Raw genomic sequence first — 20,395 nt, 5'->3', positions numbered from 1 at the left:
AATTAGTATTCCAAGGTCCTTTAAATAAGCAGTTTGTCAACATTTTCAGCCACCCTGCACTGTTGCGCTTGTCCTTGGCATATGGGCCAATCAAAATTTGATGAAGCATCCAATCAACACAGATCACAGGGAGCCGGCCGGCGCTTAAGTGTCCATGTCACAGTGTGTATTAATTTGATTTATACTCCGTGGTGTGTGCATGGAGTGTGTCATGGAAAACCGTGAGGCCAAGAACACAATGAAACTCCTGGCCCTTGTCTTTATTAGCTTGGCTGCCTGCCTGCGCCAAGGAGAGAGTGAGCTGGAGGAGGGTTTGGATGCTCGTCCTCACATGGTGGCGTAAAGGTACAGGCAGTCAGGCTGGCAGGGAGGGAGGGAGGGAGGGAATCAGACGAGGGTTGGTAGGAAAGAGGTACTTCCTGTTATGTGATGCAGTGCACCAGGCATGTTTGCGTTGCTTATAGCTTGTTTAGTTCGGTAGAAACAGTTCAGCATGACCATCACAGACCCTGTAATTCCAATGGGCTCATCTTCGTCACGTTCTGGCAGCGGCCCGGTTTTGTTCCGTCCTCTGTGCAGCTTAATATCCCACCTGGAGTGTTTCAGAAGTGGAGCGTTTCACTTGACTGATTAGTTGACTTGCTCAGATGTTGTTGATTTTATTGTCATTTTCCCTTGATTTTCGATCTTCTAACGTCAGCAAGCAGGATTTGTTTCTTGTTTGTAATTGACGTTTTTATAGATTCTTTTGACAGCCGGCGAAAGTGAAAGTGTTTCTCCAATTCCAAGATGAACCTCCCATCATCCATGGGGTTAAAAAACCCCTCAGACTGGTGGAGTTTTAAAGTCAGGGTGTTTTATTTTGAGAACTGACAGGATTTCCGTGCCGTTTCTACGTCTGACTTCCTGTCTGGCTCATCTGCTCTGTGTGGCGTGACGAGGCCAGTCTGTTGAAAATAGACCAGGTGTGTAACTTGAGCAGAGCAAAGCTGCACAGCGAGTCGCTTCTGAAACACTCCTGAGACTTATGGTGGAGTTTGAAACATTAACTGGATGAAAAGTGGCCCTACAGAAGCCAAAATGGATGAAATGTTGACAACACTGGAGCTGTAATACAGCACAAGCAACACAAAAAGAACAGTGTGATGCTGTGCTGTAGGGCATCGGTGCCACCATGTAATCATCATCATCGTCGTCATCATCAAGGTCGTCACAAACATGATGTGACAAGCTGACAGGCGTGCACAGATGGACCGATAGGAAAGCTGCCAGGTAGACGGACAATACAGAGGAAGAAATCAGCAGATGTCCGTAGAGTTGGACAGTGACTGACACGACCACGTAGACAGGAAATGTTCTTTTCTCAGGTTGTCGATGCCACTTGAGTGAGAGCTGTGGAGGAGGGAAAAAAAAAGGTTTGAAATTGTAAGAGAGCAGCAGCAGCAGCAGCAGCAGCGCTTCAGTAAAAGCTGGCACTTTCTCCCCTCCTTGGCTGTGTCATCTTCCCTGTTTGCCCCGGAGCAGCTCTTCTCAGCATCAGCCCCCATGTCAGGGCTCATCTCACAATCTCTTGCTCTTTTTATCCTCCCCACCCCTCCCCCCCCACCCACCCTCCTCCTCAAGCCTACCTCTTAGAGCAGCCTCCTTTGAAAGGTCGTATGAAAAACAGAATCTTATTTTGTTCCGTCTGTTAGACAAATGTCCACAGATACCAGGAGGAGAGAGGGAGGGAGGGAAAGGAAGGTGCTGAAGCCAAACACTAAGAGAGAGCTTCAAAATATATCCTCAGTTTGTGTTTGTTGTGCTCTTCTCCAGACCGTCGAAGGTGTGAAGGTAGACCTGCTGCTTGGTGTACGAGGCAGACTTTTAATTTCCAGTTCCGACATTGGTGTCCAGTGATATAATGGAGATAAATGATTATTGTGCTGCGCTCTGTTTTGTCCCCCTCACTAAAAACCCCAAGCTTCTTAGTGGTTTTGTTTCTAAACGAACTCAAAAAATACATTTGAAAAAAATATATCACATCATATAACAAAAGAAAAAGCGACTGATGTTGACCATCAGGGCAAAGGGGAGAAATATGTTCAAGTGAACTGTAATTCATTCCCGTACACGCTGATCAGAGAAATCTCAGGCTGCTGCAGCACCGGCGTCGTAGGCGTGTTGTTTCGGGCCGACAGGAGGACGCCACTCGCCGCTGGGTGTTAACGCCGACAGTCTGGATCAGGGCTTTCTATAGCTTTTTAATATGTAAATAGTTTGTTTGATCTTGTAAATACTGCAAGAGTTTGTTGGATCTTTTTTTTTACTATTAAATAAATGTATTAATATGTGATAATTAGGTGAAGAATTCTCTATCCACTGTTTTATACATGGCTTAAGGTGATCTCTCTCTCCCTCTCTGCAACTGATTATTTATTCTGTTTATTTATCTTATTCATTATCCATGTTATCTACTTTAAAGTTCAAGGAAATCCAGTGTTACAAAGACAATTCTTTAATGTAAGTAATACTTGTGGTGGAGTGAGTGAAATCTTTTTGTCTAGGAATTCATATATAGTCTTGTTTTTTTTTAGTTTTCTCCCATTATCTGGGTTGATTTCACTCTCCCACTCAGCCACTGACAGGCTCAGAGTGTTATTCTAAGTGCCTGACAACATTACAGAAAGGATCCCCACGGAGAGAGACCTGGAAGATCCTTTTGGTTTAAACACAAAGAGCAGATGGATCACATTATCCAAACTCACCAGACTCCATTAAGAAAAACACTCATTTTATCATACAGAACACGTGAGTGGCTGGTCTACTGTTGCCTCCACTGGTTTGTTTGTTTCTGTTATTGTTTGTTGCACAAAGCATCCAAAGTAACTTTAAAGCTCCAAAGTCTCACAATTACACCACCAGAGGAACCGATCGACACGATGGTAGACCAGCGGCTCCCGTGTAGAAGTATTGTTTTTGTCAATGGAGGCTGGTGTCTTTGAAGAGTGTTGTGGTGTTGTGTCAAGTGTTCACATTTCTGTCACTGTGGTTGTCTGTGTGTTTATGTTCCTAAAACTTAAACGAAGAAAATTGGACCAGAATAATACTAATGCTAGATACTAATCAGAGTGAATTAGAAATAAAGTCTCTAATACAAGCCTGACGTTGCTCTTTGTCGTGTTGTATCTGTGCTGTTTATTTGTCGGTGCCTGGAACTAGTTTTAATGACAGCTTGACCAATTTGAGACACAACAGCTGTTACATTAGGCCCAAAAATTCACATCAGTGTGAAGTAAAATGATGATGCAGATGTAAACATCATTATGCAGCCGTCGTTACGGAGCCATTACTTGGAAAAAATGCTCATGTGAGCTGCAGCATTTATGGCTGTGACATCTCGTTCCTGCTTTGCAAAGTCGGGGAGGCTTCACATCTTCTAACAAGCGGCTTTGTTGTCTTTTTCTTTTTATGTGTTCAGATGATGAAGCATGCGTGGGACAGCTACCGACAGTACGGCTGGGGTCACAACGAGCTGAAGCCCCTCGCCAAGAAAGGACATTCCACAAATATCTTTGGTAAGCCAGACGAACGCCGCTCTCCCTCCGCTGTCTGTGCCCATTGGCAGTTTGCTCACATAGTGGTAAATCACACGTGGATGCATGCATGACTGCACACACACTCTGTCTTACTCTGTCTCACACTCAGACACCTACACACACACACACACACACACACACACACACACACACACACACACACACACACGTCCTGTCTGTTCTCTGGTGGACAAGGTTATGCGATAACGCCTCCGGCAGGAATCATATCACTTTGGGAAGAGTGTTTGGGAACAGAAGCACGAGATCAGTGACACCACAAGCGGAGAACACACATCACTGACATGCCAGTTAAAGTGGGATCAGAAAATGTGTTTGAAGCTCGGCTAATATTTCATTATTAGTCCTCACGCAGCAGGGATAACTTTTCCCCACTCGTAGCGCTGGTGCTCCGAACTGACAGTTTTAGGATCACAAGCTCAAAATTAGGAGCTTCACTTAAATCAGCATGCAGCGTAACCCATTCATGTTTTTCATGAACACTGGTGAGTGTACTGAAATGACAATGTGCTGTTTTACTCTGTGTTATTTAACAGGTTTCCAATATTAAATGTTTCCCTGAGATCAGCTCTTAACATTGGTGTCGTTTAACTTTTTATTTAGTTAGTTAAGACGAAGGAAGTTCACAAAGCATTGATCCATAACCACACAGCATTAAAGAGTGAATGGCACTGAATTCTGCACATATTATGCTAACTTACATCTTTCTCAAAGGTTTTGTGAGACGACGGAGATCCTGATATTCAGTTATACATGTTCACCTCTTTAAAAATAGCACTGTATGTGACATTAATTCAACCTTAAATGTCACATGTTTCTTAATATTCATATATTTATTTATCATGAAAAATGAATGATAACAGGACAGATAACTGGTCGCTCTTAATTATTTTATTTAGTAGCACCGCCTCCAAACACGTGAGACCATGTTAGTACTGATGTTGAATTGGATTGTGGGATTACAAACACTTTGTCAGGGCCACTGGCTTCCATCATTGTCCCTCTTACAGGTCAGTCCAGGTCAGTCCTCATATCATCTGTGGTTTGTTTTTCAGAGGCCTTCTGGTTTCCACCTCTGCCGCTCCGCCGTCCATGCTAACACAGATCACACAAATTGAACCGCACTTGTTGTGGCAGGAGTTTTAAATGTCTTTTTAAATCAACACAAAGCCGTTAGATAGAAAAATAGACTGTGGGTGTCCTCAGTTTTAAGTGAGCGTGGAGCAGGGCTGTCCTCCAAACACTGAACACAGAGAGAGACAGAAAAACAGCAGGGCAGATTAGAAACGTTTCCCCTTAAACCTGAATATTTGTCCAACTCTTCTGACTCGGGTGAAACGTTGGACAGTGTGTATATAAAGTGGAAGATAGCGAGTCTTAAATCCAGAAAACACCAAACCTGTTTTCCTTCTAATGTCCAGCGGGGGGCGACTCCACTGGCTCCAAGCAGAAGTCTGATTGGATGGAAGTCAATGAGGAAAATGAGCCGACTTTTCTCCTGATTTATTATCTCAGTAAACATTTTCCTGATGAGTTTATGGCCTCAGTTGCTAATTTCAAGTCATTTAGCATGAAAAATATCCTAAAACAGGAAGTCCTTTAGGGCGGGATGTTGTCTCATGCGTCACTTCTGGCTCCAAAATCAAGGCGACGACAGCTTCAAACTAAGACGGCCATTTTGAAAATACTCAACTCAAAGCTTGAGAACAGTGATCCAAAACCAATAGGTGACGTCACGGTGGCCAAGTCCACGTCTTCATACAGTCTGTGACCTCCAGGAGCTCCTTTTGTTTATCACATGCATGAGCTCGAATGAAGTCCATCATCCTCATCATCCATTTTTATATTCTTCTCATCAGTTAACTTCTAAATGCTAAATGCTGTGTGGCTGCTGTTTGTGTGCATCCTTGTGTGTCTGAAGGTTCCTCCGCTTTTTCTCCTGCCTTCTTGCGTGATGGTCGGGTCTGGGAATGTGCCGATTATTAGTCACAGGGAGGCCAGTAAAACACAAAGCAGAGACACTCCTCTCAAAACACACTTCCATTATTGATGCGCCGGGTCCTCTCCTCCTACAGAACTTCACTGTATTGATTCTGTGTATTTGTATGTGTCTTTGAAAAGAGAGGGAAGCAGCACAGAAAAGAAAAGGCAGCTCGTTGGAGATGCTGCAGACTCTCGTTACTGTGCTACTGTAACAATTAGGAGCATTGACCAAAAGGACATGCTCAGCGGGGGGGGGGCTGGACGGAGACGGGGACCGCTGGTCGAATGTGAACTGTAGATTCAGATCACTTTGATGCTTTGTCATGTACAGCGAACATTAAAGCAGTATACTTTGATGGCGAAGGAAGGATCTACAGTGCATGTCACCTACATTTCTCCCTAAAATAGACCTGTGCCAACTGGAGAAATGAGTTAGGAGCACAGCGTGTGGTTGTAAAGATTACAACCAACCGTAAGCTTTTGAAAATCGTTAAGAATTACAGCACCCACTTTCCACAAGCTGCGATATGTCACAGTAGAGATATCTGTGATCCAAACAGATGAGGTTTTTAATTGATGTTAGCGTGATCGTAGCTGCTAGCTAATGTTAGCTTCACATTGTCCGGACCAGTGCTGCTGTGAAGATTAACATTACAAACAGACCTCAGAGTAACGCTTTTATTTCTTTCCGGGGGCAGTAAACGCACCACAGCCTTAGTAACTGTTCCACAGCAACCAGAGCTGATGTGAGTGATGTAACTACCGCTGCTAGCATGACGTTTTCTGTGCCGGTAACAGTACTCCTGTCACACACTGGACAGAGACTCACTGAGCTGAGGTGTAGGAACTAGGCCCATTAGTATTAAGTAAGTAAGATAATATTAAATTAAGATATTAAATTAAATAATGAAGTATTAAGTAACATAAAATGGAAATACTCCAGCACACATATTGAGTAAATGTCCTCGGTTACATAAGTGGTGCTAACCTAGCTTACTGTCTAGTCACTACTGCTGCTGAAATATAATAACTATATCAGTATATTTATTTCATTTAACATGATTATTTAGTGTTTTGTTGACCTTCTACAGGGTTAGAAGATGTTTACATGGGGATTTATGTCATATATCACAAATTAGAGATATTATTTATGAGCCATATTGCTCAGCTCCATGTATTTAGCAGCACATGTACTGGGGAGAGAAGGCAGCATAGAGCCCAGTGACGAAGCCAATCTCAGACTAACACTATATTCAATGTAACTGGAGTTTTAAAACTGAAAAGGTTTCCCTTTGCTGACCAAGTTGGCCCAGTGTTGTCCTGCGTCAGGCTGGAGTTGAGCAGTCTGTCTGCCTGACTCGAGCGTTACAGCCACAACAGTCTGCGTCTAATTTGCCTCTATTAAACGTGCCTTCTTTGGAGCTGCTGCAGAGACAAAGGGGGAAGCTGTGTGTGCTCACTCCACGCCTCACAGCTCAGCCTTAATCTGCCCAGAGAGCAGAGGAGAGGCCAGCATGGTAACAAGAGGACTGGGGCTCTCATTGTGGCACCAGGCTCAGATAACCTTGAGTTCACTGCCTGGCCCTGTTTTCTCTGGTTTGTTTTTTTTCCTCCTCGTCTGTTGCAGAATGAGCAGAGCTGATTTTCAGCACCGATACAAACACAGTGTTTGTCTCTAGAGCGAGCGGTTCAAGCAAGGATAATGCATGGCCCTGTAGAGCAAGCACAGTTCAAGCAGTGTCAGACTCAGCCAGCAAGTCACCTCACACACACACACACACACACACACACACACACACACAGACTCAAAGTCAGTGTAAACCAGGGGTGTCAAACTCATTTTAGTCCAATATGATCTCAAGTGAGCCGGACCAGTAAAATCACAGCATAGTAACCTATCAATCAATCAATCCTTATTTATATAGCACCAACTCATAACAGCGTTCTCTCAAGAGCAGGTAAAGACAAATTAAGGATTCAAGAATCCCCACATGAGTAAGCATCAGATATTAACCTTTAAATAACCTTTTAACTAATTTAACTATCTTTTTACAAAACATTATGAACGACCTGAAGTTTGTCTTCTCTGTAATTTTTATACTTTGCACAGTCATCCCACGGGCCGGATTGGGCCCTCTGGCGGGCCGGTTTTGGCCCGCTGGCCGTATGTTTGACACCCCTGGTGTAAACTAAATGCTAAATATGATAAATATGGGTTCTGAGTTCGTCTCACCACCCAGTCCAGCCAGACTGGCATGATTAAAGAATCACCAAGAGTGATGAAATTAGGTTAGCAGTATTCTCTGCTCTGAAATTCTACAGCTGCGGTTCTGTTTTAATCTGTTCATTTCTCTTTATCGGTCCAACTGTCACACTTTTGGTGCTCACTCAAAGCTCGCATGGCTTTAGACCTGCTACGTTTATTTGGGACCGATCTCGGCGTTAAGGGTAGCTGTGGTAGCTTAACCCGTCAGTTTAGCCTTTCTCACCGCACTCAACCCAGCCTCCCTAACCGGTATTAGGATGCCGTCAACGGTCTGCCTCTCACAGAGCGTCTCTTCCAGAGAGACGTGTGCTGAGTTTGAGCGGCTCCTCTCTGGTAGCTCTTCATTAGATGTCACGGCCACTCCAGATAGTTTCAGCCGCTGCAGGCTTGTTAGCAGGAAGAGCTCCTCAGAATAAGAGAACTTTAAACTAAAGCCAGACATTTACTACGACTCAGCTCTGTGTGGATAAACGCTGCACACTAGGTTTATACATATTCATGCCACAGTTGTCGCCCTGGCTGCTATTTTATAGCTTGACATGCTATGAGGGAGAGACCCCAATTTTCCTGTTTTCAGAGCACAGTTTCACTGTGGCTGAATCGGAGCTAAATCTTCAATATTTACCACTCTGCTGCTCGTCTCACAGCAGCAGCGTCAGTGGCCTCGTGTGAGCATGTGTAACCTAAGTAGGTAATTTTCTTAACTCATTAACTTGCTCGTTAGAATACAGTAGAAATTCATGTGAAATTAGTATGTTTCTGTGTGACTGACGAGCTCCTGGATGCAGCGAGACTTTGACCTTGATCTGATGTTTAAATGAAATCCAGACGAGGACTTGAGCTTGTTTTTATCTGTGTAACGACAGAATGGTCCCAGACCGTTCCCTGATTTGTGTTTTGCATCGTGTCACCTTTGTCTCCAGTCTGCTACATGATTTCATCAGTGTTTTTTGAAATGGCTGCATCGCATTCTTTTATCTTATTTACAAAAGCAATCGATGGAAGTAAAAAGAAAAAAAAACATGGAAGTCAAACAAACGGCACAAATCTGCTGCAGTTGATTTGACTATTTTTGACAATCTGTGAATAATTTCAGTCATTTTTTCCGCCTGTGAAGTGCAGAGACTTCCAGCTTTCCTTTGTCATTTATTCTAGTGAATTAATTTTAGGTTTTGGACTGTTGGTTGGACAAATTAAGACATTTGTAGACATCACTTTGGGCTCTGCGAAGTTGTAATGACACTACTTTTTTAATAGACTAAACGCGTTCTGATGGAATAATCACTAGCCCCATTAACCCACACATCTGAACAGACCCCCTCCACACTGCCAGAGACTCGCCTGCTTTTTGTGTCTTGTGGCTTTGATCATAGAAACCCTGTCCTCAGCGGTTAGCCTGCTCACTCAGATGATGGACGGCTCCATTCATCTCTCTGTTGTTACTCCGTGGCCCACACACATACACACTGGGTAATAATACCCATGGGGAATTGTATGAGTAACATCAGCCACCATTGATTCGGCCTGAAAGCGTTTGACCCTTGTGGAGGGTTGTGGGTCAGTTGATGCGATGGCCGAGCTCCACCAGCAGCTGAAGTGGCCTTGCTTATTGTAGATGGAAAGCACCAACTGATCTCTGAACACACTCCTCATTGTTTGCTGCAAAACGCTCTCCGGGGACGCAGGTCACTTTACATTTATCAGGACTATCAGGAGTGTGAGAGTAGGTCCACAACTCCGTCTCAGCGTCAGCACAGTTTACAAACCCACGTGTTACCAAAAGCTGAAACAATTATAAAAGCTTCACGGAGCGGTTGTGCAGCCAGTGAATGTCAAATGTATTTCAACCTAATTTCACAACTCAGTATTTCCTAAAATACTAAAAAGTTAAATTAGAAGTGTCAAGTTTGTAGAGCAGCTAAATACTTAAAGTTCCAAACTTTTTTTTATGATTAACATTGATTGAAATTTTACAGATTTAGATCATTATTGAGGAAAAGATTTATAGATTTTAGAGTGTCTTAATTGTTATTGACTTCCCTGTGATCATTGTCATTATAGCTGGATGTCTTTCATCATTATAAAAGCTCGGTGACGTTAATAGTTATATCAGATGTCGGGGAAATGGTGGGGAATTGTGACCCTCTTGGCTTTCCATACATTTCATCCTGTTTTTAGATGAAATAAAGCATCGATCATATGTTTGATATATTCTGAAGTTACTTGAGCTTTAAGAAGCTTTTGATTAATAAAGTTACCAGACAAAAGAGAGAAGTGTGCCTGGTAGTAGGGACATCAGGGATTTGTCTTAATTTATAATTCAGTGGTTGGAAGAAGAAATATCTTTCAGCCATCAGTGGTGGATCAGGACTTTCTCCACTATGGATTTCATTTGCGACCTTATTGAAGTCACTGTAGTGGATTTAATCTTGTCTGCACATGAGGGAACCCACTGGTGAGTCTGAGGCGTGCCCTGCCTGCTCAACCTACTCGCGCTTTATTGGTTTCCGCGAAAGCTTGATGATTTTAATCTCAACTTGTAAGTGGAGAATCTCTCACTTCTCAGCCGCATGTCTTTCTCCCACAGGCAGCCCGACATGCTCACAGTAAATGATATCACAGAGTGCCTCGGGCGTGCAGCTGCCAGCGGCCTGTTAGGAAGGAGGTGGTGGAGATGATGCAAACCTGGGATGGACTTTGGACATTGAGCCCCTATGTGAGCCCAGTGCTGGAGTCCTGGCACCTGCGCTGTCCATTATAAGATTGGTTTGAGCGTCATGTTGCCCATAGAGATGATCTGTCATTTTATACTCGGCCTCAGGTAACACTCACACATGCTCTTGTAAAGTGACACCCTTGTGTCTAAGTTTTCAGAAATGCTATCGCCGTATTTCATCAAATATTGTCCGGAGCTGTTATTTACCTCAGATAATAGCTTTTATTAGAGGCAGGTGTTTGTTTTTCACGTATTGTCAGCTGGCGCCCTGCAAACTAAGACTGTCTCAGAGCGTTGACCACAACAAAGGGCGTCGATATGAGGCGCTAAAGTGGGAGCAAAGCGGCACAGACACCAGCAGCAACCGAAATCAGACAATAACACTTTTGGTGAGTGTTTAAAATAGCATTCGTATATTGTTGAATTTATTAAATTTATTTGTTAATGCCGGCCACAGCCCCTGTAATCGATTGAGTCTCGGTTCCTATTTGTCTACAGGTTTTTAATAAATGCAGCATCTATTATGCTTTTTAAATGAGCTGCATGTTTTCTTTTTTGAATATTTTTTACTCATTGGAACACACACCAAAGCAGAAATACTCCATTACTGCCACGATCCATTATTTTTTGGCCAAATCTTTTCCGATCACCATCAGTGATCAAAGGAAGCAGCTCAGTATAGATTTTATTTGGTATAATGCCTCACCCAGGGATCCATACAGCCACACATACCAGATAAAACCCTGCTTTGATTTCCAGCTTTTCTAATCAATAGACACTGAGGAGTGTAATCTTGTGTAGAGCTATTGGATATTTGCTCCCTCTTGCGAATATATCTCCGCAGGGTTCATGTGGATACTGTGATAACCATGAAGTCAGATGTCCGCTCTTGCTCAAAGACATGTAGCTTTACTTTTTTACCCCGGCATCTAGGTCATGTCTTCGCTGACTGGCTCCCAGGGCGAAACGGTGCGGTGCATCCTGGAAAAGGGTTGCATAGCGGCACCATGGTGATGCACCCATGGGTGAAACAGAAGTGACATATTTATGTGCAGCCGTAGAGTAAAGCAGTCCAGAAGTCAAGTTCGGAAGTGCCATCAAATAAGAGCTTTCTTGGCGTTGCACCACCTTGTATTTACTGTGTGAACTGCAGAGACGCTGTTGATCTGTTTAGTTGTAAATCAGCTGTGCAGTGAAATGTTTAAGAGCTAAGATGTGCCGATTGTCTCCACCCCAAGCATATTTCTTCACATTAGAACAAAGTGCTCACAGTGTGCACTGTAAGGAGGGCAAGACACTGAATAATCTGCACACAGTCATCTTTCAGCACTTCTTCAGTGATTATCTTAAACTCCATGAATACAGCATGATGTCAGCTGGATGCTTTTATGCAAAGCACTTCATGGCTCCATACATGTTTGATCACAGTTGGGGAGCTAAAATAAATCTTACAACATCAGCATTCAAGGTATTTGTCTCCAGAATTGTTGACCATATCTGCTGTGGCTTTATCACCTGACTTAACCCGGAGTCACTCTGCTGTTGGTAGAAGTTTCTGTTTCAGGTTTAGTTTAGTGGCTCCAGTAGTTTTACTGGTTACTGTTGTTATTTTGGTCGACTATCTTCCAAAATCTGCCACCTGATCTATCAAGGCTAAACTTATTCCTTTTCCCACAACCTTCGGCAGTGTTGCCTTGATGAGGCTGAACTCCACCTCAGGATCATTTCCTAATCTCTTTCATATTCATAAGCTCATAGTCACAGCTCCACCGTCAGCCCCCTGATTAAAATCTCCTGCTGCACATTTTCACAACTATTGGCCAAATTGTGCTCCGCTGGTTATTGCCACACAAAATTGAGACACAAAAGTGACGCCTGAAACCATTTAGCCCCTTTTATTTATGTGTTTTTCGTCTCTGATGTTTAGAATTGGATGTCTTCATGCCTGAGACGGTGGGTGGAGTGAGAGGTTTCTCTGATGATCACTTTAAAATGACTGCCTGAGGGCCCAGAGCTGCTTTTTCTATATGAGAAAGGGAGGGGAAACGCAAAGAGAGAATACTGTGGTTCAGCTTGGTAACGTTGCCAAGCTTTCCCATCTTGTGCTGCATGCTTGGACTTTGCAGTGATGATAGTAAGGTCCTTTAAAAAGATGTTTATGGTTCTACAGCACCAACACTGAGTTGAGCACACACTCATTTTCAGGACCAAGTTGATTAATCCCATTTTCACCTATTTATTCTGTCCATTTACATACAGGAGTAAGCAGGTGATTAGCTTAAAGGGACATGTTAACTTCCCAGTGTCCCATATACAACTTTCCCAGACAATATGACGATGACGTGTGGAAGTAAATCCTTTATTTAACCAGTCATGAGTTTCATTGGGATTATTTAGAGTATTACTGTAAATTCCCCCACAGTTGAACCGTTTCAGGCCCTTCTGGGCATCATTCCAGGAAGAAGCACATTTTAAAGCTTTTATACTTCAGTTTTTACTCTGAGAAAGACCGAGCATTGTTTCTGTGTTAATACTTTGGTCTGTTGTTATTGTACGGTGAAGAAGAGCAGTCAGCTGATGGTAATTCACTGCAAAGACAACACCCTTGTCAGTGTGTAGTACCACGTTAATCAGACAGTCTAGACAGGATTCATCAGGTGTTGTTTTTCATAATCTGAAACTTAAACACATTGATTCAAACAATTGATCCATTTTTATGGTATTTTTCACGTTAACATAATTCAGGCCTGTCCTGTCAGCTGTAATTGGTGCATCTCCAATTTGGACCTGTCAGATCACTACATTATTTCTAGCGTTGCAGACTTTGGTTGGCACATTTGCCGTGTGAAAAGAGACTGCCGAGAGAATTGAATTCTGCTCCCAAGAAGATGTCAAATTTCCTTCAGAGCTCTTCGACTTTGCTCTCCCTTACTCCCCTCTTTCCCTTCAGATTAAACTTTCAGCAGGGCTGCCGGTGCCAAATTGGACAGCAGGAAACAGGAGGATTTGCCTACTGCTGAGTCCAGCAGGAATGTGCATGAGACCTTCAAACAGAGTAGAAAATGGGGAAGTTTTATGAGGAACATTACCTTGTAAGTTCAGAAGGATGGGCCATAGTTTTTCTACGGTCTGGTGTCTACGAGACCAGATGATGATGACGAATTCACAAAGTAGTGTCGCTGAATAATTCGATGAGTCACTTTGGAATTATTACCCACGATGCAGCTGTACGTAACTCTGAAGCTGTTAGGGTTTCTGATAATATTGATGTACAGAGTTTAACAAATGTCTCAGACCAGCTGTCATAAAAAGGAGAAAACACAAATATTTTAGAAATCTGTCAGAAACTTGTTTCAAATTAAACAAACTGGAACAACTAAATAGTCCTTATTCACATATTTTAACCAGAAATCTTTGGCCCTGATTGTTTTCATGGACTTTTCCACCGTCTCTTTTGTTATTGAGCTCCAAATAGTTCCCAGCTGTTCCCTCAGACTTGCTTTGGATTAAATTTGTGTGTGGTCTATTTTTTAATCCAATAAATCCCAGATCTGTTCGATAGGATTCAAGTCTGGACTCTGACTTGTCCAGTCCATCAGTTCCTCTACTCCAGATTCCTTTTCCATCATTTCAGATCCATCATTGTGATTAAAGAGCTGCACATACTGGAGGGTTAACCATCACAGGAACTAAAGAAATATTCTGGTGATCAGTAATACTGTTAATTTAGGGCAGGGGAGGGAAACACCTTCCACTGGGTGGAGGTCTGATACATCTGTTAAGCTCTGTATCTTAAAAAGAGTTCCCTCGTTCACCTGGTTGGTCCTCCTACCTGCGTCACGTTGATGTCACCACAGTTTACTTACATTTGAGTACTTGCTAATACCAACTGCCACTACGATTACATAATACCTTTACAGTGCACCGTATCCATTAATATTCCATTACAGCCACAGTACACTTTTATCAGCATCAGCTGTCTGCTGTCAGACGAGGGGTCAGATGTTCAGAGTGCTACTAGATCTCACAGGAGGAATTGTTATAAATGACTATGAAAGCAATTATTAACAAATTATTAACAGTGTTTTTGTTCCTTTTGATTTAAAAACTAAATTCATCAAATTAATGAAGCTGTTATCACGGAGTGTTTATGTTCACATTTCTATTTCATTATTCATATGATGACAGTTGTGTGTGTGAGCTGCATGTGTGTCTTATTGTCGCTCCTCTCTTTATGTATTTGAGCATCGTTTCAGGCAGTGCATCTGAATTTCGTTATGAATATATTTATCTGTAAAGTATTTATGAGGCAATGACTATAAAGGAATCTTGAATTTAGAAAAAGAAAAAGCAGATTCTAGTTGATTTCTGATGTGCAATCAGCCTCCCGACCAGTTTCCGAGAGCCAATCTGCCAAAATATGTTAATCGGCCACCTGAACTTGAGCCACAAACCACCAGATTTCTGCTTTATAAAAGCACAAGGGCAGCGGTAGCACATGGACTGAGCGCTGCGACTCTCTGCTCTGTGTGTTTGAGAGGATGTGACAGAGCGTGGGGAAGAGAAGCTGGACTGTTGCACACAGTGTTTCTGGGAACAGAACTTTGACAGCACAGACAAACAGAGTTAAGGATGCTGACCTGTCAGGAGGAGGAACTATGCACACTTCCCTCCTGGTTGAGTCCAGGGAGGCGTCTCTCAGTGCAAATATGAGTACATCAGGTATCCGTACTGGTGCATCCCTACAACACAGACATCCGCTGTATGTTCTGGGTGTTTGAGTCACTGCTTCTTCTTCTTCTCCTCCTGGAGATACACCAGCCAGTTTGTGAGTGAGTCAGATTGAGAAGGGAAAGGAGGCCAAAACATTAAAATACCAGAGAGGGAGAGAGGAATTTTGGCCCAAAGTCAGAAACTTGATAGAGGGAGGAAGACGGAGAGAATAGGTAAGTTAAAGGGAGGATTATCGTGTGTGACGCAGACAAGAGGAAGAAGGGAGGTTAGGACTCCAACAGTGATTGATTTTGCAGCTTGGATTTAACATTTTGATATGTATTTGGCTCCTAATAATTGTAATCAGAGTGTTGAATATGTCAGCCAGCTGACCTTTTGTAGATACTGTTGGATTTTGAAGGATTTGCGGACCTTCTCTGGCTAAGCTGGTGGGTACATTAACCCCCCCCCATCACCACTCCATCACCCACACTTTACGTCTTGGCCAACTTTCCCTCTTCTCCCAAGTGACTTTGATCAAGTGGCTCTTTCTATTAATCTGTCATCTACACAGACCTACTTAAAACATGTTGCACTAGATATTTTAATCCAAGCAGACCTGGTACATGTAAGGAAACACAAAGTGGACATTTCAAAGAATAGATGGCAGTAACACAGCGCACAAAAGGAAATAAGATGGCAATTACTTCCCCAGCTCAAAACCCACACAGTCTGTGTCATAGTTGGGCAGGTGGATAGTCTAGATGGATGTTTTTGGTTTCTCTTTCATGAAGAGATAATTAGATGGAGTACATAATAAGAAGTATCGTTGTAAGAGATTGAAGCGATATTCAGTGTGGCTCTCAGTTGATGCCAGTGATGCTGTGCCCTGTTTAAATCCCACAAACAAATACACAGCTTTTCTGTATGATTTACTTTTTGGGTAATGCTCTTTGTAGTATTTTTTTGTGATTTGGGGGAATTTAAGCTTTTAGTGTCACTTCAAAGTGAGATGGTTCTCACCAAACTGTGTAAGATCTGAAATGATGCAGTCAAATCACCGACTCTCATGTTGTTAAGAACGTTCTCTTTAAGCAGCTGTTCTGTGATCTAGTCTGGTTGTGTTTTGGCTAATAGATAATTTATTACACCTGTATATTCAAGCTAGACTCTACGGTGAACCACCAGTGGATGCTCTATATGCTCCCTGCAGAAATATTGTCTGAGTGTTGGAGGGATTTACTCACAGTCCATACCGCCCGTGGATTTGTGCTGTGTGATTCAGTCTAATCCTGGCTTGGCCTGTAGCGCTGGCATTTAGTGGGACATATTGTATATAATGTAGGCCTACAAAATGTGTCGCTGAAACTCAGATCTCAGTCGAGGTAATCCTGTGATGCTTCATCTCTGCATTTTATTTGCACATGCATTTGTCACACATAGCTTTAACACAAGCTACTCATGTCACACATTGCTGGGATGTTGTTCTTTTCCTTTTCTTTGGGGGTTGCCACCAAATGACTGCATAGTAAAGCCAGTGTAGGCTGAGCCCACTGGCTCCCGGCCTGGAGACAGGCGTTCAGGTTTAGTTTAAGTCAGGGAGCTCATGTTGAGCGTAAGGCCCGGTCTGACCAGTAACCCTGTGAGGCAGAAAACAGCACAGCAGATGTTTCAGTCTGGTGCCAAATAAATTGGTAACCAGTTGTCCAGAGCCGGCCAGACTGGTCTAAATTGGCCTGGTGTTGGCGTTGTTTATCACCGCTGGGCTCATTAAAGAACAGGCTGAAATGCCACAGTGAACCTGGTGCAGCAGCGGAGGGAGGAGGTGGGTTTGAAGCCTGCAGAACAGCTTTTATGTAGCAGGCTGCGACAGAGAGTGTAAAGACTCTTTAGCCAAGGTCTAATGTGGTGGAACAAAGGCTAAAAGGTTCAGGCTGCATCCAACAGTATTTTAATCCTTTGGGTTAAAAGTTGTTTCCATGGTTACTAATAATGGTAATTAATCCTTGTACCTTTTGAGAGCAATATTGTTTCATAAACACCAACCGAACCGATGCACCAAATGTCTGGTATCGTCCCTTATTTTAATTTCTTACAGATAAAGGTGTGAGGTAATCTGGAAACGCTGGCAGTATCACACAGTGTGTGGAGCGACCAGCTGGACCAGCTGGAGATGACAGCTGAGCTGATACCGATGCAGGGGACGTTAATCCCCTGCATCCAATGTATGTTTTCTAATCATTGTTTGACAACCAAATTTGACCTGCTAAAAAGAGGTTTGTCGTGTGTGAATTTAAAGGGCCAATCAACTCAAATTACCATAAAGTGGATTTTCTCTCTTAGCTAAAGTGGCTGCTAGCTATGCAGATCGCTTTAGTTTTACTTGCCCAGTTTATGAGAAACCCTCCTCTGAGGTTTTTGCCCAACACAGTGAAGATGAATGGGATTCATATTCTGGTAGCACTGAGAGTAACGTCTTAAAAAAAAAAGGAATATCTTATTGCAAGAAACAATGTGCTGGTTATTCAGACAGACCAAGTGGAGAATTAAGTATTGTAGTAGTTCAATTCTTTCTGTCTTTATATTCACCATTGTGTTGGATGGTACAGTGACTGAATGTAGGCTGATGTGCAGAAGGCATCAGAAGGAGCTCGACTGGAGACTGAATGGCATGAAGGTGGAGGGTGGACCCATAATCAGAGAGGCTACCAGCTAAGACGTAATGAGAATACGACAGAGGAAGTCGGCTCAGTCCAATCCATTATTGTTGTTATCCTGCAGTACTGTAATCCACCACTAGTGGAGGACAGGCGCTGGATTGGAGGGAGTGACTGATGTTAGAGAGCACGAGAAGAAGAACACAGACCAGTGGAAGTGTCAGCAAACACACATTTTCCTCTTAGCCTCCCAGACACTCTGGGAGTGTGCACTCTTCTTCTACTCCGTGTTGTTCTTTGTGCACTTCTTCAGTGAATTAATTAGCCGAGCACTGGAATAATCCTCCGTCTATTCCCTGCAAGAACAAGAGCACAGCGCAAGGAAAGAATACAGAGCAGAAGGAGAAGACGTGCGTGTCAGTGCAGTGAATGAATTAGCGGAGCGGTAGTGTAATCTCAACATAGTTTGGGATTATTGACAAAGACAAGGTCGACCAAGAATTTCCTTGACCACAGCCCGAGTAAAACCTTCGCCTGCAGGCTGATTGTTGAATCTGGTTGCACACACACACACACACATCAGACACTAGAACAAAAGCAGGGAGCACACACATACTACTAAAAGATACAAGACACATAAAGCCACGTAATGATCGACCAGAAATACGCAGCCATCTTCTCTCTTCTCTCTCTCACACACACACACACACACACCTGAGCTCTCCATCATCTCCCACTCTCCTCCAGCAGCAGACAGTTTACATGACAGAGAGAATGGAGGCTGAATAATGACATCACGTTTTCCTGCCTCGTGTGAATTCATACTGGAGAGCTATGAAACCTGTCGTCTAATGAAACTGGCACAGGGACCGAGGCAGGGAGGGAGGGAGGGAGGGAGGGAGAGGGAGAGGAGAGGGAGAGGAGATTATAATAGATGGAGAGAGGAAGTTGGAGAGTGCAAGAGTCATTTAATTCACACCACACACCTTCTTTTGACCTCCTCTGCACAAAGAAAAAGGGCCAAACCTGCATCCATGTTAAGAGAGGAAGAGAGTTGGATGGAGATAAGTGTGTTAGAGCTTTCAGCCGACGGTGTCCGTGTGTGTGTGTGTGTGTGCATGAAGCTGTGGTGATAATTCCCCAAATAAATAAACCTCATCCTGGCCAATTTGTCTCAGATAAGCAGTATCTGGCAACCTTAAACCTACCTCTTGGAAGAGCCAATTCAGCTTCATTTGATGCTGCTGGCGCTGTATGAAAGGCTGCACTGCACTCGCAAAACAGGGAGGATGGTGCAAACCGACAGCCTCAGACTTTGTTGTTGAATGACAGTGAAACAATACAAACCCAGATATGGCGACTGACGACACGTAAAGGCAGGGTCGAGCCAGATTCACAGGGGGGAAAAAAGAGACTCAGCAAGGAGAGGAGGCTGAAAGGGAGTGAATTAGTGACAGAGGGATGTACCTACCGAAGGGTGAAAGGAGTATTAGTGCGTGAGGGTTTGAATGGAGCGATCACGGAAAGATTAGGAAAAACGCAGCAAGACAGTGATGAATGAGAACAAACAGATGGTTAAGGAGAAGGAGGGGCAGATGAAAAGATGGAGGGTGTGATGTAGCAGAAAGGAGACGGAGACCAATCAGGGTGAGCACAAGGTTACAAGTCTTAAGGCTGGGAAAACGTACCCCCCCACATAAAAGTCAGAGAAACTTGACTTTAGATATTGGGGAGGGTGATCAATTAGATGAGAAGCAGGTGTCATTGGAGAAATTGTTAAAGGCAGATTGGAGAAATATTAATGAAGTGTCAGAACTGTGTTTAAAACATTACCTGGAAATTCTTATATCCATATATACCTACAAATGGACTTTAATTCATTGGGGTCGTCGTATTTCATGTCCATGAGAGTGACGTCTCAGGAAGATTCAATATCCTGATAGAATTTCTTCTCATTCGGCACAAACGTCCACTTGGACTCAATAATGAAGTGATCAAAGGTCAATGTGACGTCTTAAAACACCTTATTAGCTATAACTAAAGTATTCAAACTAATTTCACACAAATGTCTAACAGGATGAAACAAGTTTCACATTTCCTGTCCGTCACTGAATTTAACTCTCTCTGAACATACATGGATGGAAAATCAGACTTGAAGAGCTTGGCGAACGCACTAATATTTTATGGACTAAACAATTAATCTATGAGCCAAAACCTTAATTGATACTTGAATGAAAATAATCATTAGTTATGGCTTCAGTCCACACAGCGTCCTGTTTAGTCTTTATTTCACGTCGGTCTTCTTCAGTTTCTCTCTGCATCTTTTAAACTCTCTTGCTTTTCCTGCATTGTTTCATTTTTTTTTTCTTCTTCATGGGTGCCAGTTCAGCCTTTAACCATGGATCAAAAGTTTTATGCTCTTCAAATACATTAAAAGTAAAAATAGTTTGTTTTTGTAAAGTCT

The 20,395-nt window shown here is 43.0% G+C and overlaps 1 protein-coding gene across 1 annotated transcript in view; it reads left to right on the top strand.

Annotated features, from left to right (window-relative positions):
• Positions 1–20,395, top strand: part of man1a2 (mannosidase, alpha, class 1A, member 2) — a 122,755-nt gene that overhangs the window by 43,906 nt on the left and 58,454 nt on the right. Inside the window, exon 3 of the mRNA XM_070837910.1 lies at positions 3,461–3,557. Within this exon, the coding sequence (XP_070694011.1) occupies positions 3,461–3,557 (97 nt within the window). The remainder of the gene's footprint in view (positions 1–3,460; positions 3,558–20,395) is intronic.

Source organism: Pempheris klunzingeri, chromosome 10 (assembly GCF_042242105.1).
Source record: "Pempheris klunzingeri isolate RE-2024b chromosome 10, fPemKlu1.hap1, whole genome shotgun sequence".
NCBI lineage: Eukaryota > Metazoa > Chordata > Actinopteri > Acropomatiformes > Pempheridae > Pempheris > Pempheris klunzingeri.
This window is presented reverse-complemented; position numbering and strand designations above follow the sequence as displayed.